The 16,987-nt window shown below is 38.1% G+C and overlaps 1 protein-coding gene and 1 long non-coding RNA gene across 3 annotated transcripts; one reads left to right on the top strand and one right to left on the bottom strand.

Annotated features, from left to right (window-relative positions):
• Window positions 1-453: 453 nt before the first annotated feature.
• On the bottom strand, window positions 454-16,447 carry LOC140670533 (phospholipid-transporting ATPase VD). 2 transcript variants are annotated; one of them, XM_072901192.1, is made up of 17 exons: window positions 15,810-16,447; window positions 14,947-15,126; window positions 14,607-14,867; window positions 8,067-8,342; window positions 7,615-7,783; window positions 6,329-6,682; window positions 5,700-5,995; window positions 5,385-5,546; window positions 5,049-5,322; window positions 4,534-4,966; window positions 3,802-4,202; window positions 3,386-3,673; window positions 2,979-3,230; window positions 2,799-2,903; window positions 2,536-2,723; window positions 2,134-2,307; window positions 454-2,040 (listed from the first exon to the last, which is right to left on the bottom strand). In XM_072901192.1, the coding sequence occupies exons 1-17, from the start codon at window positions 16,445-16,447 to the stop codon at window positions 1,989-1,991; spliced, it is 4,503 nt and encodes a 1,500-aa protein (XP_072757293.1). In that variant the 3' UTR covers window positions 454-1,988. The 2 variants fall into 2 exon arrangements, with proteins under 2 accessions (XP_072757293.1, XP_072757292.1); XM_072901191.1 differs by having other exon boundaries at window positions 454-2,307.
• LOC140670540 (uncharacterized) lies at window positions 6,640-15,816 on the top strand. Its single transcript, XR_012047576.1, has 3 exons — window positions 6,640-6,729; window positions 8,080-8,427; window positions 15,726-15,816. It is a non-coding gene; the product is annotated as an uncharacterized lncRNA (long non-coding RNA).
• Window positions 16,448-16,987: the final 540 nt, after the last annotated feature.

Genomic DNA, 16,987 nt, shown 5'->3' with positions numbered 1-16,987 from the left:
GACAAATCTTGTTTTGTCTTATTAAAAAAATTGATATTTTTAAACTAGAATTCTTGACTACGCATATCTCATAACATCTTCGTTAATAACATCGAAATCAAATAGTAAAATAATACCGCTTTTTTTTGTTAAAAAAACTCACGCTTTTTGCTCTTCTATTTCGATGAAATTTACTATTTATGACATCATTAATCTTCCCTAGGACTAAAGAAAAAGAAAGCGACGCTTGTAAGCGCTAATAAAATGTAAAAATCTAAAACGCAAATTTACACTTTTTATAGGCACTTTTCATTTACAAATTTACGATTTCTAACACAGAATAGCTTTTCTATTTGTTTATTGCTATCATTTAAGCGAGCTCGCGGACTGAAGTAATTTAAAGAAAATTAATTTTATAAATAATTGTATCTATAATTTTTCAAAATTTTTAGATTCGTAAATATTAGAACTCTCCTCTTTTGAAGTTTTATATTCAATTATTTTTCTCTCTTGATGATCGTGTCATTGTGTATCTTGTGGATTTTCACTTGCTTTCGTTGAAAAATATCTCCACGTGTGTATGTACAAAGAAGCGACAAAGAAGCGATGTATATATACAAAGAATTTCGCTTGGTTCGGCTTGTAACGACCCGTTACGTTAAGTATATATAAGGATGTCTGATTAAATGTTTACATAGGGGCGATTTCGTATAAAAGGTCAATTGGCTGACAGATAACGGATAGTTAATTCATTTTTTTTTTAATTCCACACTCTCCTTATATCAGTAAACACAACGATAATCCAATCATTATCAAAATACTATGAGATAACACGTAAAACGTGTTATCGATATAACATTCAATATACATTATCCAAATTAAAAGTTCTAAATCGATATCTCACAAATATTTTCTCTCTCATATTGGTAGTAACACAACAATAGATATAACAAAGCACATGTATAACGTCGTATTATATTATAATTTATCTGAGGCGTTCCATCGATCGCGCGCATGCGACTCGATCGGAAATAGGAAATAACCCGACGCAATCACGACTCTTTGCGTCCGCGCCTGATTCTTACTGTTCACTTTACGATGTGACATCTAATGATAATTTAATTCTAAAAATTTGTTTAAAAAATAAATCGGTTTGATAAAATATCTATCAGCAGGTGATCCGCACTTCTCGCGAAACACACTGTGTATATACATATATTTATATTACACTCTTTTTTTATATATAACATCTTTGTACACTTATTCTCCGAAGGTATGTATATAAATAAAACGCATGATATATATCCGTTTCTGTGTCTCCGTTCGTTGGTCTTCCGCTTGAAAATAGAATACACGCGGATATAAGTTCGAATGAACAGTTTCAGTTCGAAAAGAAAATACAAATAAAATACGTGCAGTAAAAGCGCGGCGTAGAGACTTTCGCTCGAATCCGGCTTGCTCGATACAATTACAACGCACAGTCTTGGTCCCTAAAAGTCACAGCCATTAAATGCAACGAACAATCTGAGATTTAAGGCCACTCGATTTTAAATTCAGTCGCGATAACTCGAATTCGAGAATGGCAATGAAAATGTTAGCGTTATCGCGATAACGAGGACACGCGGTGAACGCGTCACAATCGACAAAGTTTATACGTTTTTTAATAATCTATATTGCATAGTTAGATAACGATGAACGCGAATTTTCATGCTCGGCTGCATCAACCACGATTAACTATAACTTTCTTTTCGCATATCTACATCATCATATAGCTACAATCACGATTTACAGAGAATCGTGAACCAGATATAGTTAATCACGGTTGTCAGAGAACGATTTTCAAAGAAGGTCAACAAAAAAATCCCTTCTTAACCGATGAAGGAACACGCAGCTTTCGAAAAGGATCGCAGCAGTAAAGAACTCGCGTTCTTTCTCTTCCTTCGCGACGAATAAGTCGACTTTTCAAATTAATTAGATAGGCACGCTTCACTTCAATCCAATTATGCCTGTCACGCAACAATAGTCGTGAGAGCGCTGCTTTTGCTTCTGTAGCTGCCGGGTCTGCAATGAACAATGAATGATACATTCGGAAAAACGAACAATGCGAAACCCATGTTTAGCGTAATTAGATAGCACGAGATAACCGATATGTACCTGATGGTAGCGTGTTGCGAGGAACGTGACCATCCAGCGATAAAGTTGACTTCGCCTCTTTGACTGCTGATACGCTGCCGACGAACTTGACTGCTGCTTTTTGCGGCAATTTGTTGCGAGACAACTTGCATAGCGTCTGGTGCGATGGTTGATTGTATCGCTTTATAAATTAACCTTCAATCATCAAAAAATACTATTGTTTAATCATGTCGATACAAAAAAAGGTAACGATTCAATTATATGAAATTATTGTAAACGCCCGCGGGAAATTTAAAGTTCATAAAATAAAAATTGTACAATTTAAAAATAATAAAGTTGCAAGCTCATCTTTACAATCTTGAATTAATATTGTGTAAACAATTATTAAGCAGTATTTATTTAATTTACAAAGGGCGAGCATACCTAGGCATTAAAGCGAGGACAGACGTAAGTACTATAGTGAACCAGTACGTATGACGCGTTATGATCTTTTCCATTACCCAGAAGGATCCAGGTAAACCCATGCAATTAATGCAGACAGCGTTATAAAATAGGCAAAATCCGAAGAATATGCCCAAGGAACCCAAGATGGCACCGATATGAATTATAGTCTGAAATAGATAACATTATTATTGAAAACTATATCTTCATATTCACAAGAAATATATTTATTTCTTCTTACTTACCCAAGATCTAATTTCTATGGCAGCATAAAGCAGCATGACGACGATGCACGCTGTCATAATAGTCGTCCCGAATTCCCATATATCGATAGCGGAATCGTAATAAACCTAAAGAATAAAGAAACGAACGGACTGTGATCAATCGAGTTTCCGACTCTTTATTCTTACTAATATGGCACGAACCTCTTTGGTGATAAAGAAGATAACGATACTTTGATAAAGAGCGTCGCCGATCGTGAGCCAAAACGAATGCGGCTGATAAACTAGTCCCAAACGTCCTCTTGTATACAATTCCGGTGCTGAAAGTAAGACACGAGGCGCGGCGACTCGATCGTAAATGCCCAAAGCTAGAGGCGGTAGCGAAGTGAACAGCAAGTTGTATAGCATTAAATATATTTGATCTATCATTACGGCACCAGAGAAACCGCAGTAGAGCTACAAGAAAAAAATAGATAGATGTTATTATATTATTTGAGAAACATTCACATAAATTTTCCAGCTAAAATTATTTTACGCGAAAAATAACATTTTTTTTTCATTAATTTTTTTCTTTAATAATTATTTTTTTCTCCATTCTTCGCGATACTCACCTGAAACCAGAACACGAGGAAGACGAAAGTTGCATTCTTGTAAAAGAAATACAAAATCATTCTGGCGAGACGGTCGTAACACCAGTGCCCGTGCAGAAGGAGGAGTCGACTGAGCATGGAAAATCGTGAAATCGCGAAATCTGCCGCCATTACCGCCTGCGTACCTTCTTGTCCCGAGATACCGACGCCTACATCGGCAGTTTGTATCATGCTAACGTCATTTGCGCCGTCGCCGATCGCTAATGTTCTCATTCCTAATTGCTTTTTAACGATGCGGACTATGTATGCCTGCAATGGTACAATTAATCGCGCTTTAGTAATTCTTGTCATATTAATTAATTGTAATTAGAGAACTTGTCTCGAATTTATTGACAATCTTATTTTGTATCCGTGTGTGTCGACATTATTATTCTTACCTTTTGCAATGGCGTAGCGCGACAGGCTAAGACGCTGGAGCACATTTTCGTAAGTTCAAGGAACGGGCCGGTCAAGCCTGATCGCGGATCCAGGATTACAGTCAACGTCTTACCGTCCACGACAAGTGCACGTGGTCGTGGCCATGGACTGCCGATTCTATGAGCGTCTCTCTCGGTGGAATCGTGATTGGGATACATACTGATGGAATCCGTGATACCCATCATACCTGGTTGCTGCGAATGGCTATTATTTGCGCTCTTTTTACTCGCCGCCTCCAGATAGCCGCGTATGATCGTCTCGGCAACGGATTTCGATCTCGCCTGCAGATGTAGCAATTCCATCGCCGGTGAGAAGAGCCGCGCCGAGTACGCCACGTTTACCGCAGTCTCCGGCTTGTCCCCTGCAACCGCAAACGTGAACACATGTGTATATGACGCGAAGTCGCGTAATCGCTTTGACGTATATATTATGCGTTAATTATGCACAAGAATGTAGTTTCGAGAGACGCCTATTTTATTATCGATACATATTCGTCTAAATAATCACTTCTCTAATCTTTTTATAATGTTGTTTACGTAATATAACGCATAGACGGAAGGTTGACTATGAGCAACTCCATTTGTGATTTGACGTGAAACGCCTTTTATTTCTCTACGATAATTGTGTATGAAAAAGAATGGCCTAACGTTAAACCGGTTTGTGTGCACGCATGCGAGATCCTTTCCACGAACCTGTCAGAACCCACACGACGATCCCGGCACCTATCAGAGCGGCCATTGTCTCGGGCACGCCGACTTGCAACTTGTCCTCGATGCCGGTCGCTCCTAGTAATGTCAAGTGCGACTCCAGCATCGCGTATGAATCACGTATACGACGCTCGCGGTTCTCCGTCGCCATTTCCGCTTCGTTGTGTTTCTGCTGCCACATTTCGTACTCCTGCGACGTCAATGTTCTCCTCGCCATCACTAAGGTACGTAATCCTTGACGCGCGTACGACTGTAGACACTGTCGAATACTCGCCGAGGCGACGGTATTCTCCTCGTCCGGCGACAATGCTGGTAACACCGTCGTGTCGGCGCCCTTGCTATATAACACTATCTCACCGGTGTGAGGATGTCTGAGCAACACTGACATACACTTTCTGTTCGAATCAAACGGCAGTACCTGAAATAGTCAAGAAATAACAATTGATTAACTGAATACTCTCTCGTTCTCGAGTGATTCTCATCCGCTCACAACCACTTACATGAAGTATCTCGAACGCGAGCGTCGATTTGTCCGGAAAGGAAACGATTGCGGTGCGAGGCGTCCGTTTCACCAGTTTGACATCGTAAGCGCGCGCCGCGTGTACCAGCGCCAACTCATCCGGGCTCTCCGCCTCGTAGATCGCTGGGCTTTGTAGTAACTCGTCGCTGTTTTTCGTGTCTGGACTACGTCTCTTCTGTCCGTCCGGTGAAAGTTTTCGTCCCAATAAACCGATCCCTAGGCTCGGTATCGACGTTACATTCAGCAACTTTGGCCTGAAAAAGAAATTGCTCAGTTAAATATCTGCGTACTTCGTATACTCGAACGTTATACTAACCTGGAAAGTTTAAACGGAAATTTTGGCGTGTCATCGAACGTATTTGTTGTGCTAATTATAGATGATACTGGGGACAAGGTGCGGGTATTCCTGTTATTCGGAGATATCGGTACCGGCGGAGAATTAGCGGTCGGAAATGAAGTGGTATCCGACTCTGTTATTCTGCAAAAATATCACGACATTAATCTCACAGAGAAAACAGATTTGATTCGTCTAAATTAAACATTTAAATTTAATTAACCATTTTTTTCTTTTTGCAAAGCATAATAAATTTACTTGTTTTTCTTTTATTTTCTTAATCTAACATGTGCCAACCTTGTGGCGACTGTTCCATTCTTTTGAGGTTCCTCGATGACCCCGCTAGAGTTCATGATATCGTGATGAGGTTGAGAATTTACGACAACTGTGTTGCACGTGGCCAAGACAATAAGAAATTCCTGTAAGCGATGTCGAAATGTACTTATGAGCAGGTCTTCCTTAAGCCGCGAACACGGAAGCAGATGCTCGTTGTCGCCCATGTGCGAGTAATCTTGGCCGCCTACCGCGCATCGCCTGAATAGCATTTTATTTTCCGTGAGGGTACCAGTCTTGTCGGAAAAAACATATTGCACCTGTAATTCAACAGTAAATAATAGTAATATATATTGCGTGTGTTACTTTCAAAAATATCGATAGGATATTTTTGTCTGAGAAAAAAATGCAAAATAATGCAGAGAAGATTACAAAAGATAATTATACGATGTGATGATGATGGATGCTAATTAAATTGGAAATACAAATGAGAGAGAAATATGTTAATAATAAATATAAATATTTATTAATAATTTTCCACACAATTATTTCTTTTCTCGTGAGAAAGTATAATTTTCATATCGATCGAATATACGTACAAAATACTCTCCCTCGCGCGCGCAGATTCATTTAATATAAATTACCGCACTCACTTGGCCTAGTTCCTCCGTGATATTCAGCGCACGGCATTCCGCCTTACGGCCGGTTTCCGTGTCGTCGAGAGCCGGGTCGTGGCCGATGTGGTACACCTGTCCTACCTTGGCCATCTCGATCGTCACGTACAGACTCAGCGGTATCATCACTTGAAATATTATAACGAAGGTCAGGAAGGTCAGTATGCTCTCGTAAATCGGCTCCTGGATCACCGGCAGAAACGGCACCACTGTCAAGCCTGTGTACGCTGATAACCAGAATCGGCAGCCGAATGCACCGATGACACATAGCACCGACAATATCACCACGCACCAAATCACATCCCTATTCATCTGCTTCTCCAGACGGGAACGCTGAAATCATATCGCGTCACAGCATGGTTTAAATCCGCGCGTTGAAGGTACTCCTCGTGTCATCTATCTGTCCTATCTATTTATTTAAGGAAGTAAATTGCGAAATCATATAGCAAACCACCTGTTTTTAAGATTTTTTCTTAACTTTCGCGTTTAATAAACATATCTGAATAATTTAGATTTTTTACTTTCATATATGTTTGGCTTTTGACATTTTGAGCGATACTTTTTGTTTGACACCTCTTAAGTATGGAAGTGTTCCCCTTCGATTTTAATGCGCTTTGAATATGTTGTAGTCTAGGTCAAAATAGGAGACACGTATTTTTTTATACGTGCCTATACGATCGTTAAGAGGGTGAAACACCCTCTTGAGAAAAATCGGTTTTTATATTTCTGAGCAAATACCGTTGAAACGGTAAGAGATATAAAAAAAATGTCTCCAATAAAAGTTTTATGGTTTTTAATGTACTTTAAAACTGCATAATCAGATTTTTCGAAATCCCCCTCTCCCCCCTCAATTTTTGAAAAATCTGATTACGCAGTTTTAAAGTACATTAAAAACCATAAAATTTTTATTCGAAACTTTTTTTATATCTCTTACCGTTTCGACGTTATTTACTCAAAAATATAAAAACCAATTTTTCTCAAGAGGGTGTTTCAGCCCCTTAACGGCCAAAAGAGCACGTGTAAAAAAATACGTGTCTCCTATTGTGACCTAGATTACAACATATTCAAAGCGCATTAAAATCGGAAGGGGACACTTCCTTTCCTTGTTAGTCATATCCGAAAATCATTTTATATAATTCAAAAAATATTCAGGGAAAATTATCTATTTTTTTCTTACAAAAAAATTGTAATTATTCTCCAAAGCCGTAATCTTCTTAATTATTTCAATTGTTAATTTATTTGTTTTCTTATATATATTTTCTCACCTTGTACCTGGGTCCGCCATTGTTTAGTAATGCTTTAGTCTCGTGACCGGCGTATATGACTATACCTTCGACGAAGTCGGTGTTCTTTAAAATACATTCCCTGAGTAAAAGATTTTCCGTGGACACGGGCACCCTGCCGCCGTTCGGATGTACTACGGCGCCATGAAATCTAACAGACACATTTAGCGAGATAACTCATAATCCAGTTAATTCTGTTAATTAGTTTGCAAACGGTGATAAATACCGTTGCGATAAGCGCTTTGGAATAAATCATAAAATACAAAGTTTTATATTGAATGTAACGTGACTTTGCAGACTTGAAATTATTAAGAAATATATATATATATATTTTGTATCTAAATTTTTGCAAATTTATAAAAAATAATGAGAATCTAAGAGAGATGATTTTAATAGATTGTCAGCATGATAAATTATCGCCTACGTGTATTCACCTATATATTCTAGTACTTGGCTGATCGACCTCGACCACCGACCGGAACTTGGAAGGCTGGAAAGTATCCTGCAGATCGAGGAAACCCCTGACAACTTGACGCTGCTTCAGATTCGACTCACCATCAAGGTTGCACGTATCGAGATAAGCTAATCCCTGAGGATCGCTGCTTCTCAGAAGCAAGAGATCGGCCGGTACTAGTTCGTTGTTTGAGAGGTGAACCAGGTCACCCACCTTGACATCCTTCCACGCTACCTTGACGTATCTGTCACCTTCGCTACAATGAAATCATGAGAGAAATCTCTCGTCAAGAAACTGAAGCACTATTTTTGAACGTTATTTATGCGACCACATCGCAAAAGGTAATTATATTTTCGTAATCGTGTGAAATGATTGTGGAGAATACGCTAAATGGATTACTTCATCCGCGACGCTTCTTAATTTCATCATACACTTTGCCATTACGTAAATTGCATTTTTCGGTATAACTTTACAGTAGGATTTAATTGCGAGTCCGGACGACTAAGAGACTGCAAATATTTACTTAATAGAGCGCAGTTTATTTTAACTTAATAAACTTAAGCTATTACGTATAAATATTACGCGACACTCTATTCTATAGTTTTCAGTAAATTAACTCCAAGCAAGTAACTCCAACGCGCTTGCACGTGTATCACTACACTATTATTAAGATCTATTATTAGGATCAGAAAAGGATTAAATTAATTATTTACACTTTTCTCTTTCGTACCAAGGAAAATATATCCGAATATATGCGAATAAAGCTGTAGAATCTCACTTGACGGATTGACGTAAGACAATCGACAAATCCTCGCGTTGCATAAAAGAACTCGTAAGGCTACCCTGTTGTCATCAGCATCGCAAAAATGGACATTAGACAGAGTTTTGCATAGAGCAAGAAATGCAAATATTTGTCAAATCCGAAACGAGCACAGCAAAATAATCGTTAATAATAATTTAACATATACGGATCGGAATAGAAAATTGACCTCACTTTATCATAAATAATGCGATAAAAAATTAATAAACATCGACAAAATGTTACTCTTTCAACTATTTTTTAAAATTAAAATAATTAGCTCTAATATTACACAAAAATATTCAATACCTCGCGCATAGGATTTACGAAATATTTAAAACAACTCTCTAATAACAATTCAAATTTAATACGTGAGATATTGATGTACGGAACAAAACAGAATTGGAGAAATTGCTCGTGAGAACTGGGATTTTCTATTACGTGAGTCTCTATTACTCTCCGAGTTGTAAGCGATGGCGGATCGCGATGGGTATATCTATAAGGAACGTCCTTGAATAGCTAATTCAAGTGTTACAGAAGATAGATTTATCTCGCTCGAGCGCTCTCCGAGCTGCTATGATGAAATCGGCGATTGACGATATATTTCTTTCAATTGCAAGCACGGCCTTTCTCGACAAGGTTGCCTGACCTTGAACGTCACGTCCGTATGCATTTGATCGGAACGAAATTGAGACGACAAGACATCGGAGGCGAACGCGTGGGCGAACTCTTCGAAAGGATGGCAAACAGCTGTTTGCCGTTTGACATTTGAACGCGAGCGAGATGAACGAGCGCTAATCGTTATTTATATTCGCATTTATTTCGGCAACTATGGGGAATATTGAACTGTCACAAGGTCGTCTCACGGAGAGGCGACACACTAAACGATGGAAATACCAATTCTTTTGTTCTTAATGGAGGATAATACAAAATAAAAAATGTGTCATTCTTGTTTTTGTGTCGCTCGCTTTTTCGTCACGTTTCATACGACATACTGTAAATGCATGCATTATGCATCGCGTATCATATCATTAGTATATCATCGCGATTAGGTGTGGATTTTTTTACTGTGGATTCGTGTCGCTGCCCCGCGAGGGATTCGTGACACGTAGCGCGAATACACGAGTTAATTATGCAATTATGTACGCAACATTTACGAATGACATTACAATGATCGCTATGTGTAATATTTATAAATGCATGACACAAGCAAAAAACAAGATTAGGAACAGGCTAGAAATGTATGCTTCATGGTTCTTCAAAAATCATTTATCCACAGATATAACATGTAATGTTGCAAAAACAAGAGTTATTGAACATTAACCGATAAAAAATGATAGGTTTTTATGCACGGTGGATTACATAAATGACATAACCATATATCGGTATACGTTAAAGCGGAGCAATTAATTTGTCATGCCTTATTGTCGTTTACTTCTGAATGTTTTTTGTTCTCAGTTATGCACGAGAAAAACATCAAAGGCACTGTATATACTGCTACAGTATGTATTTGCTATCGCTCTAACCGCATAATAATTCCAGGATAAGTTTTCAACCGCACAGCAAGAGATAACGAGTCAAGGATAGTTGCATGCATTATACCTCAGTCGCTTATCATAATTTGCGTAACTTTCGTGTTTCTAAACAGAAAGATTTTCAACATTTTGCTTAACATCTCATGGCATGCTCTCTTAACATTCTATAAGTCTAAGTTGACCTTCAAATAGTTGCAACTTTATAACAACGGGACATACTTCTCAAGTATGTATCGTACATATATTTCCTACTACGTTGGCATATTTATCACTGTATTGGAATTTGATATTCTCATGCAGAAACAATTAAAAAAAAATCTGTAAATTAAAATATTATTGCTTAAAAATTAAAAAAAAAAAAAAAAAGAATTTGTTTAATAATAATTCTAAAGCTTAGAGGTAGACAAATAAAGATCAAAAGTATTATCTGAAATAATGCCTCGACATTCGAGAGGAAGATTCATTCGAATCTGATGCAAGATATCATGTAAAAAACATATATCGTCTTATGATAAATGCAACAGATGAGATTATTTATAGCTGACATTGAGATACATTATTGAAACATTTATAATTATCCTTTTTATATTGAATCATTAATGTCGACAACTTCTTACGGAATGTAACGTATCTACATATATAACGAAACGGTCTTTACATACAGATTTGTTAGTCGCTTGCGGATATTTCAGGGCTTCTAACGCGTTTCGTAGAAGTGACGGATAGAATATCCACAAGCGATGTACACACACACTATATGTATACATTTACACCCGTTTACATCGCGTTCTCTTAAATGACATAAGCGATGACGTCACTCGTCCATTTAACGGCACTCCAAAAACTCCGCAATAGAAAAAGAAGTAGACCGGAGAGGCTTCTCAGTTTTCACTGAAATGGATTTGTGCAGCTATTTTGCTAGGCTCGGTGCCGAAAATTCACGTTACGTCGTAACGTGAGAATATTACATAAGTATGGAAGGGCACTAGCGTCACGATTGCCGGACGATGTTTGAAAGTTGTTTGTGTTGCGAAAGATGATATATTTGTTTCGCGTCGAGGCTTCTTTCAGAGAAAGAGGCTTCTAAAGGAGAAATTTGAGTAGACTTTGAATTTTAATTTTTAACGCGGTAGCATTCGTGCTCAAAGACTCATCAAGACGATGAAACTGACTCGACGAAGGCCAATAGCTGTCTCACGCAATCGGTGTCAAATAGACGAGGCAAATGCAACGATTAGCACACTCGTGCAACGCCTATAATATTTATTCCGATAGAAATTCTTCTCCTATTTAACTTGTAATTTCGTGGCCGCGTCCTAGATCTATTTTAGTGCCATTTTATTTGTACGTTTAAACTGAAATAAGCAAACCCTTTCACTGTTGATTTTTTTTTTATCGAATCATCTTATAAATAATTCCTAATGATTGGTTGAAATAAACTTGAAAAATTTATTCCTTCGCCGCGGAACGTTAACGGGTTCGATTTATCTCTTGACTTGATGGCTGCAAAAATGTTGACATTCCAGGCGTGGACGAGGCGCATAATAGCGATGAAAAAATACATATGTCGCGGTAGTTTAACGAGCGGAATCGACAGATTACGAGGCACGCGCCAAGAGACGAGATAAAAAAGGGGTAATGGTAACAAATGCGAATGTCAAGGTCTCTGGGGCACGAGACGTATTGCAATCGACCTGTCGACCGCGAGGAACAAGAGAGAGGGAGAGAGAGAGCGGAATCGTTCGCACCATTATGCGGATATGTTGCGTTTAGAAAACGATAGGTGTAAGCGATTAGCGACTCGAAGCGTCTCGTCGACAACATAATTTTGAATCGATCGTTCCTTCCTGACTGATTGTGAGAGCACGCGAATGCATTACCCGATATACATACATATATATATATATATATATATATATATATATATATATATATATATATATATATATATCACCCGCACATGTCAAAAATCCTGTCAATCTTTCTGCGACATATCACGACTATTTGTCCTATTTGATACGTCTAATTCTTACGATTTCTTTTATATTGTTAATATTTAATCATTATTACTAGTTGCACTTTAGTGATAGCATCGCTCTTATCAAATATGTATATATGGAATATTTTCTCATGTAGTTAAAAATCCATATTTTATCATTATTATTTAACATAGTATAAAATTTTTTTTTTATCGTAATCGTAATATCTTAACAATAGCATTGTAATAAAAGTTCTAGAATGATCCCGATGAAATCTCTCGCGAGGACGATCGGCAAAGATATTAAATTAAAATTAAATGAGAATCGATGTCCAGGGGACACGAAGGGACATGACAAAGGACAAGGTCACCCGCGAAATCTTTGCCGAAGCGATACGCTGTATCGGAATTGCCAGGTCATCGATCAACTTTCCAATTACATTGCATTATGAACGAAGACTTCGTGACGACCAAAACTGCCGACGTTCGCAAGATCGAAACGACGAGCAAACGATGAGCAGACAGACCGACTGTAAACTCAATTATACGAGACATACGGGATCAACCAACTGTAATTTTTAACGTGAAGTCGTAAACCAGATTTAAAATAGTCATAAAATATATATAGAGAGAGAAAATACTTATCTCGGTTTTTTCCCCAAAGATTTAATTCCTCATTATTTAACATCAAAATACGTAATTGATAAATTTTTTTAAATTACATGTTTTTTTCTATTATTTCAGCAATATTTTTTTAAATAATTGATATATGAACTGTTTTTTTTTTTTTTTTTTTTTTGCAAATTTAGAGAATGTAGTTTTAAATTAATTACAGGATTCGAATTTTCTAACGTTAATAGATTTGTTATCTCGAAGATCCTTGTAAGTCGCAAGATAATTTTTTTCAAAGTTCATTCAACTCTCGTTCATCAATCGTATACATCTACCTCCCTCTTGTTGCGCTGCAATCAAAACCACGTGGCGTGTGTACATACGCGTTTATCAGCGCACGCGTCGAATTGTATCTACGGTTCGATCAGGCGCATGTGGGAGTGTACATATACAACTTCTCCAAGCGATCGTTTGCTACCATTTCGGATACCCGGACAACGAAATAAATATATTGAGATCGTATATTAAACGGCAGTTTGATCGTTGACGATGCTGTTAGCGCGTCAATTTCATACTGATGGTACTGGTATAAACAATGTTGATCGCGACGCATCAATGACAATCTAGAACGTCGTGTCGCAGAGTATTCTTGCGGAAAAAGAACGGTATACGCCGGACACTTTCCTCTCCGTGTTCGCGCTCATGCACGCAGACCGTTCGTTCGCGTTCGTATGTGACCCACATATCTGGAATTGTCGGTCTTATTGGAATCAATCTATCGGATTCCGTTGCCGCAAGGATTCTAACTGAAGCGGCGGCTCGCGCAGTAAACGAGCAAGGATAAATGAGCAAGATCGATGCTGATTGAAATATTAAACATGTCTATTCAATTCTTCATACGCGAGAGAGAGAGAAAGAGAGAGAGAGAGAGAGAGAAAGAGAGAGAGAGGGGAGGGAGAGAAAAACATACAATGCATTATTTATTTCGTCATAAAAAAGAAAATTAAAACTGTCAAAACAATCATTCTTTCTTGTAGATTTGTCATATTAAGAATTACTAAGATCCTTGAAAGGTGCTTTAAACGCGACATAATATATTCGAAGCATAATTAAGAGTTCTCGAAATAAAAAGAAAATTTATGGTAGGATATTTATAACACTAGGATTATGCATTAGAAACATAATTCAAAATCTGAAGGATCTATTTTAAATTATATGTTATAGAAAAAAAGGATTCCCCATAATTATAGTAGTATAGTAGTCATATTTCATTATTAGCCTAATGCCTTCGTCAAACTCTCTCGTAATAACGGAGGCATTATTCTTACGCGCGTGTTATCGCGTTCGATCGCTAACGTCTCTTTTACCCGGCTTCCACGTACAATTCGCAGAAAGAGACATGCAACATTGTATTAACTCTTTTTATGATAGTCATAAAACTTGCATTATCTGTGCGCCGTGTTTTTGCGCTGGCAGAGAAGAGAACGAGGAAGAGGGCAGAAAAAAAGAGGAACCTGATTGTACTCGAACGATCTCTATGCTCTACGCGCTATACTGTGCGACGGATGCAACGTCGCACTTTGTTGGTCGACTCACCTAACGTAGACGCGACAGGTGGAATTGTTCACACGCCGGTCACTGGCGAGACGTCGACGATCTTCGAAGAAGTCCTTTAGCGCCGTAACCCCCAGAACAAACATGACGGGGATCATAGCGACTTCCTTGCCGAAAGCATTTATAGGTGGTATCCAATTTAGCAGAACAATAAAGATGAAGTATAGATTGGCTACGCGGTGAAACTGCTCCAGCAAGTTACGAGGTAGGAAGCTCAGTGCCGTATATTTTGTTGTGCGTACCCTGAAACGTATGTGAGACATGCGAGATGATCATTCTGTTCGAGTCAACCCTGTTGCAAATATGTCATCTTTGCCCTCACCTGTTATCCGTCCTATTCCCATTGGGATGCCGACTCTTCGGTGTTTTCGGAGAGACTAAGTGATTCGGCACTATTGTTCTTAGACGGGGCTCCTCCGGTAGTGAACCGAAACAATGGGCCCATAGCCTCCTCCACCAGGGAGGCGCAACGCTACGTCTTATCGTGTAGATAGACTCCGATCTGCAGAACAATGGCAGCATAGTTTGCGCTTTTAATAGTCTATTGCGCGTAATATACATATTGTCTTTAGAAAAAATAAATATCCTAATTTAATTTATACGAAAATTTAATCTATACGAAAAATTCGCGTTCTCATGATAGACACAATATGTAATTTGATTAAGTAATCAGTATTTCAATGATATCGAGATATATTAATATTAAATACAAACATATAAATTATTTCAATTACGTCAATAATTAATATAAATTATTTCAAATTATAACAATAATTTTAATAAATTACCGTATTAAACACATAAAACTTTATAATATCTACTTATAATCATGTGGCAGAGAATTCTCTACTTTTAATTCTATTGTCTGATGTGTCAGAGGTGAAATATTTTATTCATTCTGACACATCAGACAATATTTCACCGTTATACAATGTATAAAATTATAAAGAATTCTCTCTGAATTATGATATAAAATTTTAAAAAGCATTTCACTTATATCGGCCACAATTATCGAAAAAATGTCAACCGAATATAATAATAGATCTTATCTCTACATTTCGCGCATTAATATTAATAACGTGTAATATTAATTTCTTTTAGACATTATCTACTGTTATCTACATTCTACCCACGCTCGACTTTATCATTTGAAACAATGAAAAATCGCATCTCGTATGTCATTACCTGGACGCCTGGCGAGAATGACCGCGAAAGGAAGGCATTCTGCCGGCAGTAGGCGGTCTGCCCTCCTCCCTGTGGCCTGGCGGCAAGATGAAGTCCGTTCTGGACCCGACGCGATGATGTCCCGTTACGGCCGACTGGCCTTGCGTCACGTCCGCCACCTGACCCTGGCTGAAGGCTCTCTGATGACCCGGCTTCTTCAACGCCGACGGTCGACCCGCGGACGTGGCGCTTCCCACAGTCGTCAATGGGCCCAGAAAGGACCCGTAGGTTTGCCATCCGGTCGTGCAGTCCGCCAAGACACCCCCGTGGCTCGCTGACCTCGCGTGCGTTTTCGACAGGGGTCTCCTCCTGACCGGCGAGGTGACATCCTCCACGGCATCCTCGTCCTCGTCGCCGTTGCTGATCTTCGTCGACGTGGACGTCATCGTCGTTGTGGTGCTGGTCGTCATCGTCGTGCTCATCGTGATCGAATGGTCGCCACCGTGAAGGAAAGATAACAGTGGTGGCTGAAGAGCCGTCGTCGACGACGGCGATGACGACGTCGCGCGGCTGGGGCAACCCGCACTCGGGAACACGTAAAGGGACCCCTGTCTCTCGATCTCCTCGCTGGCTGCTTCCTGCGCGTCGTCCTCGGACATGCTGGCACATCTGCACACATACGCGTTGCGAAAAAAGATTGTAAACATATGAAACAGTAAGTTGATAAAAATAAACTCTACAAGTAACAAATATTGATTCTTAAAGAATTTAATTTATATATAATTAGTTTAATGAAATTATTTTGGAAAGCTAATTATTCATTATTCAATTATTAATTAAAATACATATATAAAATTCGGTATTTTTAACGCGTACCATGCTTTTCATATAATATTTTAAATTTATATAATTTTTATAAAAAATTATATGTATATGTGTTTGTGCTTGTAATACACATGATATACGATATAAATTTATTACATCTTGATATAGTTTTTTGCGAATTAATTATTAACATTATACAATACTAAGATATTTTTAGAATTGAGTTTAAATTTTTACAATTATTTTAATCCTCAATCTTTTTTTCATATGTAATTTCTGGATTTAATTTAATCGAATTTTAACTGATAAGTAATACTCTTATCTTTAATATTAAATGTTTCCAAATACTATAAATAATATATTTTTAGTCCATT

This window comes from Anoplolepis gracilipes, chromosome 10 (genome assembly GCF_047496725.1).
Source record: "Anoplolepis gracilipes chromosome 10, ASM4749672v1, whole genome shotgun sequence".
Classification (NCBI taxonomy): domain Eukaryota; kingdom Metazoa; phylum Arthropoda; class Insecta; order Hymenoptera; family Formicidae; genus Anoplolepis; species Anoplolepis gracilipes.
The sequence above is the reverse complement of the archived record's forward strand: the minus strand, read 5'-3'. Positions and strand labels throughout refer to the sequence as shown.